The following is a 16818-nucleotide window of genomic DNA, read 5'->3' on the forward strand; positions in this document are numbered from 1 at the left end:
CACAGTAACGTGTGTCCTCAGCTAAAGTATCTGCAGTGATATATATTGAGTCATCTCAGTTGCACAAACTGGTTGAATACATAATTGTTTTATTGTTGTGTTTTTTTTTTGTTGGTCAGCAGGTTTTATGTCATCAGAGGAAGTTACATCACTGTTTCTTTTAAACGGCCGTGAAAGGCGAATAAAAGCCTCTGACGTGGTTGTGTGTGTGGGTGTGTGTGTGTGTGTTGGGTGGACGGAGCATTGACGTCGATGCCTGTAGAAACGGGCATTCCTGATGCCCTTCCCCCTCACCTCTGGGTCTCCCATGGCAACAACCCCCACCCCCCCACACACACACACACACTCACACACACTCTTGACTGTGGTGTCCTGTTAGTGAAGTGGGGATCTGCATAAAAAGTTTGTCGTAACATTTCTGCAACTCCGCTTTAATAGAACAGAAATTAAGAAAACAGAAGAGAAAGAAAGTCAAACAGGGACGGACAGAACAGCTGACAGAAAGAGATGGACGCTGACACAAAAGTTAAGACTCTGAGAAGTTACTGACACAGAAAAAAAAAGGAGAGATGCAGACAGAGAGTGTCCCCCTTTTTCCAGAGCAGTAATTGCATTGTGTTCGGTTGAAGGACTTGGTGGGTCAAACTATGACGTAGATGCTCACACATTTACATTCCAGTCAGTTATCTACAGTAGAGTGAGGTAACGGCAGATTCGGCAGCAAATCACCAACTTTACAACCAACAGTTAGAACAAATAAAACCCCTTTCAGACATGCACCTGGTGACGTAACCGTTCTGGCAGTTTGATGTCATGTCTGTATACACCCGAGTCATTTTATGTAAAAGTCACAACGGCAATCTGACGAGGACCTGGAACATTTCTGGAACACTTCAACACGGCACAAGTCTGAATATCATACATTTTGTTCTGCCTTCTTAAAAGCACTGAATTAAGTTGATCACCTAATTAGCATCTCAAACTGCATGTGATTATCATAAAGTGGGCATGTCTGTAAAGGGGAGACTCGTGGGTACCCATATAAGCCCTTTTCATTCACATATCTTGAGGTCAGAGGTCAAGGGACCCCTTTTGAAAATGGCAGTTTTTCCTTGCCTAAATTCAGTGTAAATTTGGAGCTAGTAAGACATGCTTGGTAGGTTTTCTAGTTTCATAAGACGCCCTTTATCTCCACTCTAGCTTTTCTTTTTGAGCCTTTTACAACCTCTGAAATATGCGTTAAAGAAATAGTGGCATTAAAACTAATTTGCGTTAGCGTGTTATTATCGTGTTAACTTTGACAGCCCTAGAATATAGAAACTATTACATGCTAAACATCAGCATGTCAGCGTTGTCATTGTGGTTATGTCAGCATGCTGATGTTAAGCTCCACTGTGTCTAAGTTTACTTACATATTTACGTTGCCAAAGCATGTCTGAGTCTCCTTGATAAAAATATATAAATTCTCCATGTCGCTGTCTCTCAGTGCCTCGACAACCGACCTGTCCGGCGGGTTTGACTCTGGCGGCGGCTACCTGAGGAAGAGTCCGGACCAGTACAGCTCTAGGGGCAGCATGGAGAGCCTGGACCCTCCTCAGTCCTCCCAGCTTCACTCCGGAGCTCAGCACCACCACACCCACAGCGGACCCCATCCCGCCTACTCCTCCTGCCACCAGCTGTCCTCTGCCAGGTTCATACAGACAAACAAATACTCAATATAGTATATAAATGTTATAATGTGTGCAACAATAAACTGTTCATAGCGTACTAATGTAAGCAGAATGTAATTGTTATCGTCTCTTATCAGCTATGATACAATATAGAACTTATAAACTAATTATTTCATAATACACAAACTAATGATAAAATAACGTGAATTATAGCATTATGTGTGTCATGATCTCAAATTAAATCTCATGTTCCAGGTCCTCCAACAGCATCGACCACCTCCACAGCAAACGAGACTCCGCCTACTCGTCCTTCTCCACCAGCTCCAGCATCCCAGAGTACCTCGCCTCCAACCCCTCCTTCAGCCCGGAGCGCTCCTACTCGCTGGAGACCGTCCCTCAGAGAGAAGGAGGAAGTGGAGAGATGCAGCAGGCCGACATATGTTACGTCCGCACGGTTTACGACAACCAACAGGGTCTGCCTCAAGAGCACGAGCTGAGCTCCACCTCCGCCGCGTTGCTACGCAACAGCGATTCCAGAGGCGGAGGGGGAGGGTCGAGGCCGGGGCTAAACCGAGAACTGCAAGGTGAACTTTCTGCTTCAGGGATGGTTTTCGGGTAATGTAACTTTTGACGTGATGACGTCATTGTTTTTCTTTGTACTATTGGTTCCAGGTTCGGTGGGTGGGGTCTGTTACCGTGGCAGCAGCAGTGGCAGCAGCAGCAGTAGCGGCAGCAGCAGTGGCGGTGGCGTACCGGCGTCAAACAGACACAGTGTGGGTCCAATATGGGGCCCGGCAGCCAGCCGCAGTTCCTATGAGAGCCTGAAGGGGGGGCCGGGGGCGCCGGCTCCACCGAGACGCAGCGACAGCTACGCAGCCATCAGGAACCACGAGAGACCGAACTCCTGGTCCAGTCTCGAGCACGCCCGGTCACTGCGGTGAGTAGGGTCTCTCAAATCAGAGTGAATATTGATTGATGGAGGGGCCTGTGGCTCAGAGGTAGAAACGGGTTGTCCACTAATCGGATGATCGGCGGTTTGATCACCGTGACTACATCCACATTTTATATACAGTACAGTCTATGGTAACAATACGATATGATAGGATGATATGATGTGACACAATATGCTATGATACAAAACAATATACTATAATATGATACGATACATCACGCAAATCACAATACCATACAATACTACGATACCATCCACTTTGATCCAGAGCAACACAATACACCACAGTATTGCGCAGTAAGGTACAACATAATAGGAAACTGTACGGTATAAATTGATACCATGTGACAAAGACATCTAGAACAAAACAATGCTTGTTTAAATTGTTGTTGTGAAATATGACGTACTTGTTTAAAATGAAATATCACTTAAACCAATCAAATGTCTAATGTATTTTACTCAGGTCTCTGCAGAAAGGTTCCTGGCATCACTCCAGTGGCCCGGTGGCCTCAAGTGCAGGTAAATCATATTTATATTGTATCTCCATGATTCTTCTCATTTTAAGGATCCAAAATTCTGCTTCATCAAGTAAAGGTGTAGAGATAGAGGAAAGCTCTGCTATCATCATCCTCTGCGCTACTCTTACAAACACTGCCATCGTTTCTGTGGTTCCAGCTAAAGGCTCGTACAGCGCTGAGGGTCAGCTCCACACAGTGATAGAGAAGAGTCCAGAGAGCAGCCCCACTACGAAGCCCCGGCAGGGCGGAGGCTTTCCTCAGCCCCCTTCCCCTACCGGACCCTTCTCTGGACCCGCGGGCCTCATCCCCCAGTCGTCTGGACGACTCATTCTGCCCACCGGTGTGTACCCCGTCCCCCAGCTTGAGCCCCACTACGCACAGATGCCCAGCGCCAGCCACGTGCCGGGCTCCTCGGGAGTCTACCCCGCCCTGGCCAAGGAGAACAGCCGACAGCAGCAGCAGCAGCAGCAGCAGGGCGTCGGAGGGAGAGAGGAAGCAGCAACAGAGAGGCGGAGGGATGGAAGGATGTCAGCTACAGAAAACGGATACCAAAACAACATTTCTTCTTCACTACACCCCTTTTCCTCTTCGTCAACATCTGCCTCTACACAGCTCAGGACTCCAGCACACGAGGCAGACAGGTGATTTCATGCTGATATTTCAACCAACAGCTGTATTTTGAGTGCCACCAAAGTTTGGCTAAATGCACAACATCATGCTTTCACGTCCCAGATGCAAAGTCGGTTTTCCTACACTGTGACACCGCTGATGTTGCGTATCTTATTATGGCGTTACTCTCATATTGGCCCTTAATGCTAACTCAGTCCTCTACTTTTATCAGGCCTCAACAGGAAGAGTCTAACTCTGAACTCTCCAGACTGCACTTGAAAACTGCCGGAGAGGGATCAGAGGACCAGACAGGGGCCCAAAGGCACCAAGAACCTCACGGTCAGAGCTTCCAAGGGCCCCATATTCATACAAACCAGAAACCCAATAGCCAAGTGTTCCAGGAACAGAACCAGGATTTACACCTTTCCCACACTGCTGGGCTCAGGAACCCATCCTCACAAGAGTGGAGGGACCCCTGCATACCTGTCCAGTCCAGGAGAGACGGGCGCAGGTACAGTATGGAGGGCTGTGTGGATTAACATGTTGAAATCATTTCTGATTGTGACTTCACAGCATTTTTTGAGATTTCTGATTCTGTCTCTGTCACTTTGTGAACCTCTTTTAAGATGCAATCAGCAGCTCCACCAAAACATCAGCAATAATTGTGAATGAATGAGTTAACGTGACTTCATGGCATAATAAAGCAGCTGCTGACCTTGCAGTCCAGGGCATGATATTAAGCTTTTTCAGCAAGTTCAATTTTCTCCTCCTCCCTCCCTTCAGATCATTGGACCAGAGCAGCGTTCATTCAGAGCCAGCGGCGTCCTCCAGGCTCTCCCAGGGACAAGTGCCTCCTACCCACTTACCCGTTCACCCTCAGCCTCAGGCTTCACACCCCTCCGCCTCCCAGCCTCCTCACCGTCATCTCAGTGACTCAGCAGCTGTGCAGTACCAGCAGTGGGACAACAGAGAGCGGGAGAAAGACAGGGAACACCCACTGACCCGTCTGGAGATCGCCCTTGCCGAGGTGCAGCGATGCACTAGCCCCAGCAACAGTGTCGCCAGTAGCCATGACAACAGTTGCTTTAGTGAGGGCAACCAGGGACCTGTCCGCAGCCTCTCAGTCCTGGAGAAGGTCAGTCGTTTCGAGCGTCGGGAACGCACCGGAAGGCCGCGCAGTCAGAGCACCATCACCGCACCAGATAACGACACCCATGTGAGGATAACTCAAACCAAACATTGTTTGGTACTGTGTGCAATATTTTATGGATATTTTAACTTACCAGACAAGATTTGTGTTATCCCAAACTTACCTCCGAAATTTGAAAATGCTGCTTCACTGCTTTGTGTTTTCCGATTTTGAATCAGCTGACCGAGAAAGGCCACAGCACCCCGTGTGGAGCGGAGGACCTCAGAAACATGCTGAAGAGAAGCACCAGCAGGGCCAGCGCCCACAGGACCATGAGCTACAGAGGAGGCGAGCACATGAAAAACAGGTAGAAGGGTTGTGGGTAATTGATAAAACTAGATATAAATATTCATATTGGCTTCAGATTTACTGGACTTCACTCCCTGTCAAAAAGCAGCTGAATATCTGTGTTGTGTTCAGGACCCATACAGATCCCAGTTTAGCCCTCCAGAGGAGTCGGAGCACCTACAACCTGGACGAATCCAGGGGGGGAGACAGCAGGAAAGACTTCCCCCGGACACATGACATCCAAGAGATGCTGGGCTCCATGCAGGACACGTCCTTCAACAGGTTAGAGTCCTTCCACAAGTCAGAGTCTTCCAACAGGTCAGTGTCCCGAGTCTCTCTGAGCCACACTGACGATGTAATCTTGTCTCTTTTCAGATCTTACAGGGACTCTTTGAAAGACGCCCAGTCTAAGGTCCTGCGGTCCACCTCCTTCAGACGGAGAGACCTCAACTCCTCAATCAGCTCTCAGCCTCCTCCTACCTTCTCCTCCTCCTCCTCCTCCAGCAGCCACCAGCCTCCACCTGTCTCCGCCAAGCACCAGTCCCCGGAGAAAAAAGGCCCAAAAACCATGCCCAAACCACAGGGCGTCGTCATCACACCACAGACGCCACCACCGGTCACTTCCTTTCACACCCCAAAGGAGAGGCACATGGTCAGCCCCGAGACTCGAGGCGCGAGCCCCCCCGCCCTCCCCAGTGTCCCGCCGGTTGGACCTCCTTCTGTGATGCGGATCTGCGGCCGCAGGCGTCTGACAGTGGACCAGAAGAAGCGATCGTACTCGGAGCCAGAGAACATGAACGAGGTCGGGATATCGGATGCAGAGACTACTGCTCTCTTCAGGCGTGGAGGAGGTAAATATACTTTAGAAAATGCAGATATAAAAACAGCTGTGGCCAAAACATATAAAGATGACAGACTTTGTATACAAAAGTCAGTACACCACTGGAAGCTGCTCCCAAAATAGATTGGCTTGACAGGAATGTCAGTGTTGTGATCATTGGGTATCTGGCACATCAGAAACATCTAGAGTCTGCATGTGGCTGAGCATGGGCATTGACCCTGATCTCCCTGTCTGTCAGAGACCAGCGTGAAAGACCGGCGGAAGATGTTCGAGCTCGTGGCAAGTCGCGTCGGGGGCGGGTCCCTGCAGAACGCCACGTCGAGACCTGACTTGCGGCAGCTTCAGCACGACGCTCTGGCTGATTACATGGAGAGGAAGAGAAGCGTGAAAAGAGGAGGACAGAGGGGTGGACTGAGGCCCAGTAGCGCTTATCTACAGCCTGAGAACAGCAATTATGCAGGTGGGTGGAGGGATGAGTGATGGTTTGATGAGTGGATGAAGAATAAATGGAAGGTAAAGCAAATATATAATTTATAGAGTGAAACAGATATATTAATCACATCCTTTTTTTTTTTCTTCCCTCTATCTCCCCTCTCTCCAGTGTCCTCCTGTCACTCTGACACCTTCAGCGTCTCCTCCGCCTCCAGCCTGCTCTCCCTCCAGGACTCTGGCCGAGACCGAAGCTTCTCCTCCGGAGATAGCCGTCTGTGCTCCACGCTCCCTCCTGAAGACGACCTGCGGAGCCTCCAGTCCAACCTCTACTACCCGGGCAGGGTGACCATTCCCAGGGCTCCGTCACACCCACCTCCTGGGTAACCAAAACCAGACACCGGCTGCATCTAACACTGATTTTTAGCCATAGCAGTTGGTCGGTCCACCACTTCGGTCCAGACCAAAATATCTTATCAACATCGATAGCACATGAAATTTTGTAAAGACATTCATTGTCCTCAGAGGATGAAACCTAATGACTCACCAGCAGTGACATCACTTTTGTGGTTTTGAGTGAAATGTCTTGACAACTATTGGATGGATTGTTATGGAATTTCAGAAATTCATGTATTCATTTACATTTTAATATGAAGTTATTAATTTAATAACTCCTTCCTGTTTTCTACTCCCAGTGCTCCTTTTGGCTCTCTTCCTGAGCCCAAGGCCAAGATCCTCCAGGATATCACGCATGAAGCAGGGCTCAGCAGACAAAGTCAGTCCTCCAGCAGAGACCTGGGCCTGGACCCCCAGCAGCTGGCCGCAGAGCCTCAACCCGACCTGGGACTGAGCACGCAGTTTAAAGGGGCTCTGCAGAGGGCCGGGTCAACTCGGAGCTCCGGGAGGTCGGCTTCTGCTGAGGATCTCCTGGGGAGATCCGAGGAGAGACCGATGACTCCTCACCACTACCGCTCCCGCTCCACCCCCATAGTAGAGAGACTGAACCAGGTAACAGTTCACTCCTACCAGCAGCTCACATTTCAGTTGATATTGTTGTAGCCCAAAATCACTGAATTTACTGTGGATTTTCTGAAATGTTTTGTTTCATTCATTTGTGTCTTTTTTTATTTAACTTTTTTGTAATTTTGTTGCAAGGTGCAAGCTAGTAGGAGTGCAAGTTTTTCCTTTGCCAAAGTGTAGTGTAAGTTTGGAGCGTTATTTTGCCTCCTTCTTGACAGGCTAGTATAACATGGTTGGTACCAATGGATTCATTAGGTTTTCTAGTTTCATATGATGCCAGTATCTTCACTCTAGCTTTAAAATTGATAACCTATAAATCGCAAGGTTAAAGAAATTAAAATTAAATTAAAATGACATTTTGCCATTAAGGGACGTTTGGCCCTGAGTCACACAGGAAATACCCAGAGACCTCAGAGTTTCCTGTGAGGTGCCAGAGAGCCGGAGAGACGGTGGCTGGGCGCTGTCCGATGTGGATGATAGCAAAGATAACACACACACATACATCCTTCATACACAGAATCTGCAGAGCTCTTAAAGGAATGCAGTAAAGGATGAATTTGTCTCTTATCTCCGTCAGTGATCAGAGCAGGCGGTGTCACATAAACATCATTACACTTCAGTCAGACAAACAGACACTCTGTCCTCTTACTTTAAACACTGAAGGGTCCAACAGTCCTGCTTTTCACAGCGTTGATGTTTTTAAGTTAAGCAGCTGACAAAGAAGCGCAAGTTTGTAACATTGTTTAGCCTCTTTCTCGACAAGCTAGTATGACATGGTTTATACCGATGGATTCCTTAGGTTTTTAGTTTCATAGGATGCCAGTATCTTCTCTCTAGCTTTAACACTGCGCCTGCTACAACCTAAAAACCGCAAGTTGCGTTTATGCATTAAATTAGTGGCATTAAAACAAATTTGTGTTAACGCGTTATTATCGCAGACCTAGTCACAATATAATAAGATAAGATCAAACTTTACTGATCCCCAGCTGGGAGATTCACAATGATATGGATGATAAATCATATGGAATATGATACAACATAAGGAGAGGATAAACAAAAGTAGTGAAATCCTCTTATACTTTGTCTGTGTGTGTTTCAGGACTTCGCTCCAGGTGACGTCAGGATGTATGGGGTCTTCCTCTCTGAACCTGGACGCCGCTCTCCCGCCGAGGACAGGTACGCCACGTCTCCTTTTAGACCATGTGATCGTGTGACCAAACAGCTGATGCTTCAAATCCCAGAGCAGCTTTTTTTCCCCCTCATGGGTTCCCACAGTCACCGACACTGAAAACCTCTCCAGCTGAACGGCATCATCTTTTTCTCACAGATGTTCTCTCTGTGTGGTGATTCGTTTGTGTCAATCTGTTTACAAAATGAAACGCAAATAAGTTGAGTTTGAGCAGAATGTCAGACGGCTGGCTGTTTGTTTTGTGCTGAAAAACTAAAGGATCCTGGGAATTCACGTCTTTTCTGTGCTGATATTTTAGCTCTCTCTTCCATAATAGGCTGTTAAAAGTCAGCCAGAGTGTGTGTGTGTGCTTTAGGCACTTTGCTATTTTAAAACCAACCGTGGCCTTATGAGTCCATGTGCCCAGCTGCTGGCACCACGAAGTAAGGAATGAAGACAAGGAATGAGAGGGAAAGAACAGAGGAGGTGAAACATAGGAGGAAAAAAAGAGAAGAGAAGGATGAAGGAGGTAAAAATAGGTCGGTAAACGAGGTGAGGAAAGGAAATGAAGGAAGAAGATGAGGGATGGAGAGAGTGAGAAAGGAGGTGAGAGGGAAGGAGAAGAGGGAGGAGGTGAAAAGAGGGGAGAACAACATGTGGGGGGGAAAGAAGAGATGGGATGTAGAAGGTGAAACAACAGAGGGAAAAGGAGGGAAAGAAGGGAAGCAGGTAAAAAAAAGAGAGAGTCTGAAATTGAATTCAAGGCAGCTTCACAACAGACTTTGTGAAAGCCCCTGCGGAGGAAGGAGGGAGTATCTCTTAGTATGAAAAGAAGAGGAGAGGGGGAGGAAGGTAGGAAAGGAGTTAAGGGATCAGATGCAGGAAAGAAAGAAGGAGTGAAAGAGTTCAATGGAAGGCAAAGGGAGGAGTGAGGGAGAGGAGTGAAGAAGAGGAGTGAACTGAGGAATTTCAGGAAGCAGAAAAAACTCCCTGGCATAGAGACAGAAAAATAAACAAAATACCAACTGGAGTCCGCGGGGATTTATTCACTTAAAACTCTTAAATATGTTTGCTCTCAAAATGTGAAGGTCAGAGGTCACTTCAGGAATTCTCTGTGTGTGTGTGTGTGTGTGTGTGTGTGTGTTTAGACAGATCTGCCTGGTGTCTGAATATAACCAGGAACATGAATGCACCACTACTGGTTATACTGAGCACTGACCTTTTAACAATCAGCCCCATAAGATCAGCAATTTGAATGATCGCTGTGAGGAATTACAGAACATTTAGGAAGGCCCATAACACTGTGTTTAACTACAAACTGCACTTCTTTATATTTCTGTTGTTAATTTCCTAAATCATCCATCAGATTTTGACTTTTTTTTCTTTGATTGTATAATATTGCTTGATGTTTTGTCTTAACTTATACAGTAACCCCACTAAGTACATGCTGAAAAGTGACCATATAATAGTTAAACTCTGACACAGCCACGACTTAAACTGAACATTGTCTGTTGACGTGTTCTTTCCTTTCGTTAATTCTTTCTTTATCTGTCTCTCAGATCTGCAGAAGTCCAGCTATCAGGCGGCCACGTGTCTCCTCAACACTCCCGAGACAGTCTGAACACCGTCCAGCCTGCAGGACCTTCGCAAGGTGAGCAAAATTTTAAAAAAAAGTTATCAAACTTTTGACCTCCTCTCAACTCCTTGAAAGAAAGCATGTGCAGACTATAGTTCACTTCAACCTACAGAATATTTTTTCCTTATCTGGCTTTTTCATGTGATTAATCATCAGCTGGGGATGAAAGGAGTAGCCAGTTAAGGACGAAAATTAGAAAGAAAGAAATGCACCCTAATGTACTTGCTTACAGGAATTTATTGCTAAAAGAAAAGTGACTCCTCTCTGACCCTTCCTTGTGTTGTGATCGTAGACCCAGGCTCCTTCCACACTCCTGTCACTCGTCGGGAGCGACAGAGGAACACCGACCGGCAGCGAGCCACCAGCACCTCCACCTTGGCGGCCTCCGTTGGCCTGCCTTGCCCCCTCTCCCCACCTGGGACTCAGGACAGAGTCAGTGCCGAGTGGCATGCTAGTGAGAGGCTGAGCAAGGCCAACCTGGATGCCATCACCTTCCCAGACATTGCGCCACCCAGCACAGGTGATGATGATGGCGGTGACACTACTAGCTACAATGAAACCCCGTTGACGGACAGACAGACGAGACACAGTTTGAGTGACGCCAGCATATTAGAAGACACTGCAAAGGACACGTACAGAGAGAGATCCTACAGTTTAGAGATGATAGGAGGGTATTCTGCAGAACGAGTTTCGCCGGTGACGCCGACACCTCTGCCCCATTTCCAGCTTTCATCCCCACCAAACACGGAGGACAGCGGGGGCATCAGATCATCTCCTCCGCCATCCTCCCATCCGTCCATTCCCCGGCACCTGTCCTCTCTGCGGATCTCGGAGTCCAACCTCTTCAGCTCCTTTGACCAGCAGCAGCAACCACTAGAATCCTCTACAGGCCTATCGCTGGAGAATTATGACGAGGTCTTCCTCCCAACTCCTGACTCTCCGTTTCCTCCTCCACCAATCAGAGAGACAAGCATCTTGGAGGATTTCCTTCCTCCTCCTCCTGATCTCCCTCCCCCTCCCCCTCCAGTCGATTTGGAGCAGGAAGCTGGACACCAGACTGTGGGAAGGTTTGTTGTGGAACATTTTCATATTTAAACCTGAATTGAAATCATTATGGACATTTTTTTAATGTTTCTACTGACTCTTTTCTCTTTTTACATTTCTCTGTTCTCTTCTCTGTATTCATTTCTAGCACGGAGTTTTTAAACAACTCCAGCATTCCCACCAGGACGTTGTCCCCCTCCTCCTACATCTTCCCTTCGCCTGTGCCCATCCTCCTTTCTTCCATGAAGACGCAGTCCTCCACCATCACACCCATCATCATATCCACCGCAAGCGAGGACAACCTAGGTCTTGAGTACCAACCCCTAGCCAAGAGGGAGAAGACATCCGAAGAGCTGCGAGTGGAGGCGCTGGCCCGGCAGCTGGTGGGTACCTGGAGTCAGCAGTTCATTTGAGTAAAGGCTGCTGTTCCTAGTTCTGACTCTACCTTTGTCTTCATACATACTGTAGTTCAATCCCTGTCGTAGTACCTAGTTCTGATTCTACCTTTCTCGCCACACCTAGTTATGACTCTACCTTTGTCGTATACCTAATTCTGACTCTACCTTTATCAGTGTATTTAGTTCCAACTATACCTCTGTTGTCGTGATTAGATCTGACTCCACCTTTGTTGTCGTACATAGTTTGATTCTTCCTTTTTCATTGTATCCAGGTGTTGCAGGACAGCTCTCTGGCGCCCCTCCTGGACACGTGGGGGGGTAGATCCACTGTAGAGCTCATGGAGGAGATCTTTTCAAACAGCAAATCGGTTGGTAAATCACCGTGGCATCGCAGGGGCAGTAGCCGATTGGATGACAGGTAATTCTGTCATTTCTTTTCTCTTTGACTAGTCTTAAACAATTTCAGCGATATTTTAAATAGACTAAGACACTGAGTTTTAGCATCAACAAAACACTTATTCTTTTTTGTGAATATTTAAATTTATTTCCATGCAAACATAATCATAATAGAATGAATTCAACAGCCTTTTCAATGAAATACTCTTTGCGCTCCTGGTTTAACCGTGCTGGTTTGTTTGTGATGTAGATGTACCCTTCACCTAGTTAGTAAGAACAACAGCTGGATTGTGAATTTCAAACAAGAAGTGAATTATAAAACTGGACATCACAGATTGATGATGTAGTTTAACGTTGGAGGAGGATCACATTGAATTTCCTTTAAAGTCCTTTATGTAACACAAGGATAAAGACCTTCGTGTTGAGTGTGTTTATGACCAAAATTGCGGAAAGAGACTTTAACAGGGACTTCCTGTAAACCAACATTTGTCATTCTTGTTGTGTTTGTGTTTCATCTCCTATCTGCCGCTGACACGGACGAGGAACATCGCTAATCTCTGCTGTCTCTGCACGTTATGGCCTTTAAAGCCAGCGACATCTTGAATGTGTTTTGGTTTATTGGTGAACATGATGTTCAGTGTAGGAATGTTTCCTTGTTGAAACAAAGGCAAACAATCATCAATTTAGAGGGATCATTTCCCTGTTATACATGGTTAGTCAAGTGAACTGCAGGAAGGTAGTGTTTGTGCCTTGACCTTTGACCTCGGTAAAACATATTCTGCAGCTACACTCCAATGTTTTTGCGAGTTTTTCCAAAGTTCAAAAGTTGAAACAAATGTTACTGTTGCCATTTCTGACAATGAGTGCCTGCTCATTGTATTTCCAGAAACTTTAAATCAGTTACATATATTTTTGGTTCAGATTCATGGAGATGATGAAGCAAGTTTTGTGGGTTTGTTGCCATGTCATGACAGCAGGTACATCAGGTTCAACCTTGGTTCTAGCTGGATAGCCAGCTGGTTGTGTAGGAAGATGACATCCCCATTCTTAATCCCGCCTACTAAGCTCTAATTGGTCTATTACTTCTCAAACCGTGGGAACAGTCGTCAACGAACAGACCACCAGATGTATGTTGAGTTGCTGCTGGAGGTCTGAAACCAAGCTACAGTGATGGTGTAACATTGAGGTTAAAATATGATTTCCTGTTGACTGAGTGTTGGTGTTGTCAGCCAGGACAGGAGAGACCAGACAAACCTGATCAACGTTCCTCAACAGCAGAGTGGAGAGAGTGAGGTTGGACCACAGTGACTGTTTCATTAAACTTCACTACACAGAGGATCATAGAAGAACTATGGATTAATACAAAACAATACTGGTCTTAGCCGTAAGACACTCTGCTTAAAGGCTTTCAATGTCTTTGTGATTAAAAGGCTGAAGTCTTCTTACCATAGATGAGTGTTTGTTTTTACTCTGGTTTCCACTCGGATGGCCTCCTGCAGGTTAAACAGCTGAACAACGCTGACTCCTAGTGGCTTATTTCTATAGTGGTCCTAGGGCTGGGCAATATGATAATACATATCATCAAAACGATATCTATCATATGTATTTTTTATATCGTTTCTATCATGATATAGGTTAGGACTATATTTATTTATTTTTGCTCTATCATTTCACTTAAAGCTGTTTTGTTCATTTTGCACTCAAGTTCTTAAAATGAGAAAATACTCAGTACTTAGCCTACTTTTTTTTGGTGTTTTTCAAGTATTTAATTCACACAGGAGTATACAAAAATAGGCTTTACTGTGTAGTTATTTCATGTAGACTATTTATTTATTGAATTACCAGAAACCATTGTGATACATATCATTATCGAGATATGAAAAGTACTTTTTAGGTCATATCGCCCAACCCTAAATGGTCCTTTTATTCCTTTTTTGGGTATTTCTTTTTCTCATTTTGCTTGGTTTCTGTGTTCCTTTTCAATTCATTTGTTTGTATGTTCATTTCTATATTTTCCTTTTTTCTGTTTTTATTGTGTTAGTCGTCTTGCTCTTTAAATGTTTATTTTTCTTTTCTGTTGCTACCTATCTTGTTCTTTCTTTGCTTTTACTCTTTTTACAGTTTTTTTTTATTTCTCTTCTTGGCCATCAACAGCAGCAGTGTAGCAATCAAATGAATGAAAAGATCGTAAGGAAATGGCATTCGAAAAAAAGATTAAAAGATAATTATAATTTGTTTTTAAATAATGTCTCTAGGATCCAAGATGGCGTCTGTGATCCTGCTCAGAGCACGGCGACGGATGGAGGGACGGAGACGGATCTGGATGAGGATGAGAAAGACCTCAACACCAGGAAGGTAAAAACTGATTTCTTTTTTATGTCTTTAATTATATTAATATTATAACTTTTCTTTGTTTAATATAAACATAAAAACAAAAAATCTGTATTGGTTTCAACAAAGCACCCCAGCAGTAACGCAGCTGAAACACCTGGCTATTCTTGTGTTTTACCAGGTGGAGCTGTGTGAGGCTCTGAGGTGCAGCGTGGCGGCTCTGCGTCAGGAGAAGGAGGCGCTGTGTGAGGAGCACAGACGTCACCAGGAGCTGGGGGCCAGCATTGAAACGCTGGTGCAGGAACGCCTCAAACCCAACGAGAGGGACAAGTACAGCATCTTCATCGGTACGACATCTGTAAAAAAAAAAAAGCAGTATAAATATTCAGTGACTACAGCTGCGATGGTTCTTTGGTACCTGCAGTGTGTCAGAAACTGAGATGTTGACCCGGTTGTGTTTTGCAGGAGATCTGGAGAGGATCGTGAACCTGCTGCTGTCTCTGTGCAGCCGGCTGTCGAGGATCGACAGATCTCTGCTCGCTCTGGAGAGAGGGGAGCTGACGCAGGAGGACGCAGCGGACGAGAGGGTGAGACGGGACAGGACCTACCTGTCTGCACACGACTCATATTATCTGGGTTTAAAGAGGACCTATTATGCTTATTTTCAAATGCATACTTGTATTTTGGGTTTCTTCTAGAACATGTTTACATGCTTTAATGTTCAAAAAACACTTTACTTTTCTCATACCAGCTGTACTGCAACACCTCTTTTCACCCTCAGAGGTCTGTTTTCATTGGTCAGCTGGCCCTCTGATATGATTGGTCAACCAAACCACCCCTTTGGACTCCGCTCCAGCTCCTCTCTAACTAGCTTTGTTTAAGGTTGTGCCAAACTACTTGCTAGGCAGTTATCATGCAGATGTGTCACTTGGTGACATCACCACGTTACAGAATAAAAGGCGTGACTTCAATCAAGGCATTTCAGGCAGTTCAGGAGCAGTATTTCTGTGTGGGAAAGTAAATCGGATTTTGTGCTTTGTAACTTTGCAGACCTTTTACATGCACAAAAAGAACACATTAAAGGAAATGGAAAAAAGCACAAAAGCTTAACAGGTCCTTTTTAAGTTCTCCGGTTACTTTAACAACTTCAGGTCGTTTGTGTTTTTGATCCCATGCAAATCTGCTATGTCTGTAAAATATGAAGTATTTTTCTACGTAGTATAACCATTCACGAAAAAGTCTCCCAGTCAGCGTTCACTAAATACAGAGGTCTTAGTTCAGTCCTGTATATTACTCCCATGATATTAACGAGAGCTCTGAGAGCATAATGGAGGTTCATCTAGATAAAAACATTTAAAAAAGAGTGTAAAATGATTCCGATCCTGGCTCACCTGGATTGAAGTGCTGCACCCAACAGCCACAAAGTGGAGCTAAAGTAACATGCATCTGTTTATCCAGTGACACAGTATTATGGGAATAAAGATTTAAACCAGGGATGTCCATTGGAGAAAAACAGGAGAGGTGTCAAGAATAAAGAATGAAGTTCAGGCCATGTACTTTGGATGGCAGCAATGGGACAGATTGTCGTGGTAACTATTTGCTAACGTTAACAGCACCAGACAACCTAAAGATAGCAGTTGTTAGTGTCACTATTAATGACAGTGACTGTCAGACTGAATGAAGTTGTCTAGTGTTGAGGTACAGTTTTATTGTAGTTGCTTTATGATCAGAATGACTTTTATGTGAGGATGTACTGTAGTTAACCCGAATGATGGACTTTGGCTGAGACGAGTCATCCATGTTTGTTTGCTTTACTTCAGTATCATTTAATGGAAGATATATCTGAGCTTTCAAAGTAAGAATAACAGCTGCAGCCAAGCTAGCCTCCCCGTTGCTATTCGTACATCCTGGAGAGCAACGTGTTAAGTTTGTCTTTAGGGTGGCACCAGAGGAAAGGTCATGCTGAACTAAAATACTCTGTCGAACATGACTCTGCGTTCCTCAGTTGCAGCTCCACTCTGTCAGTGTTAGCTGGTTTGTCTGCGTTGAGTGACACATTGCTTATTTGTCCTGATCCAGGAACGTCATGCTCCGAATCCTGGATCTGATTTGTGACATTTCAGTCACAAAGTGATTCATAAAATTTATTGCGGGAACACTATTGAAAATAAAAAACTCACCAGATGGTAGCCAATTTTCTGATGTCATAACTCACAATAAATAAATATAATAAATACTTTACAAGAACATTGGCACCGGACAAAAACAGCTCCTCGCACACTATGTTCCTGAAAATAATAAGAGGCGTCTTCACACGTACATCTGGCCC

General features: G+C 45.4%; 1 protein-coding gene across 5 annotated transcripts in view; it reads left to right on the plus strand.

Annotated features, from left to right (window-relative positions):
* Window positions 1–16818, plus strand: part of shroom3 (shroom family member 3) — a 54912-nt gene that overhangs the window by 35082 nt on the left and 3012 nt on the right. For all 5 annotated transcript variants that reach the window (XM_037752826.1, XM_037752828.1, XM_037752827.1 and 2 more), the window contains 21 exons: window positions 1487–1690; window positions 1926–2254; window positions 2343–2607; window positions 3086–3141; window positions 3298–3781; window positions 3982–4260; window positions 4533–4965; window positions 5118–5245; window positions 5359–5508; window positions 5602–6077; window positions 6306–6527; window positions 6669–6879; window positions 7192–7504; window positions 8616–8692; window positions 10244–10335; window positions 10613–11387; window positions 11513–11747; window positions 12035–12180; window positions 14414–14513; window positions 14671–14836; window positions 14955–15076. In XM_037752826.1, the coding sequence (XP_037608754.1) occupies window positions 1487–1690; window positions 1926–2254; window positions 2343–2607; window positions 3086–3141; window positions 3298–3781; window positions 3982–4260; window positions 4533–4965; window positions 5118–5245; window positions 5359–5508; window positions 5602–6077; window positions 6306–6527; window positions 6669–6879; window positions 7192–7504; window positions 8616–8692; window positions 10244–10335; window positions 10613–11387; window positions 11513–11747; window positions 12035–12180; window positions 14414–14513; window positions 14671–14836; window positions 14955–15076 (5263 nt within the window). The remainder of the gene's footprint in view (window positions 1–1486; window positions 1691–1925; window positions 2255–2342; window positions 2608–3085; window positions 3142–3297; window positions 3782–3981; window positions 4261–4532; window positions 4966–5117; window positions 5246–5358; window positions 5509–5601; window positions 6078–6305; window positions 6528–6668; window positions 6880–7191; window positions 7505–8615; window positions 8693–10243; window positions 10336–10612; window positions 11388–11512; window positions 11748–12034; window positions 12181–14413; window positions 14514–14670; window positions 14837–14954; window positions 15077–16818) is intronic.

This window comes from Sebastes umbrosus, chromosome 19 (genome assembly GCF_015220745.1).
Source record: "Sebastes umbrosus isolate fSebUmb1 chromosome 19, fSebUmb1.pri, whole genome shotgun sequence".
Lineage (NCBI taxonomy): Eukaryota > Metazoa > Chordata > Actinopteri > Perciformes > Sebastidae > Sebastes > Sebastes umbrosus.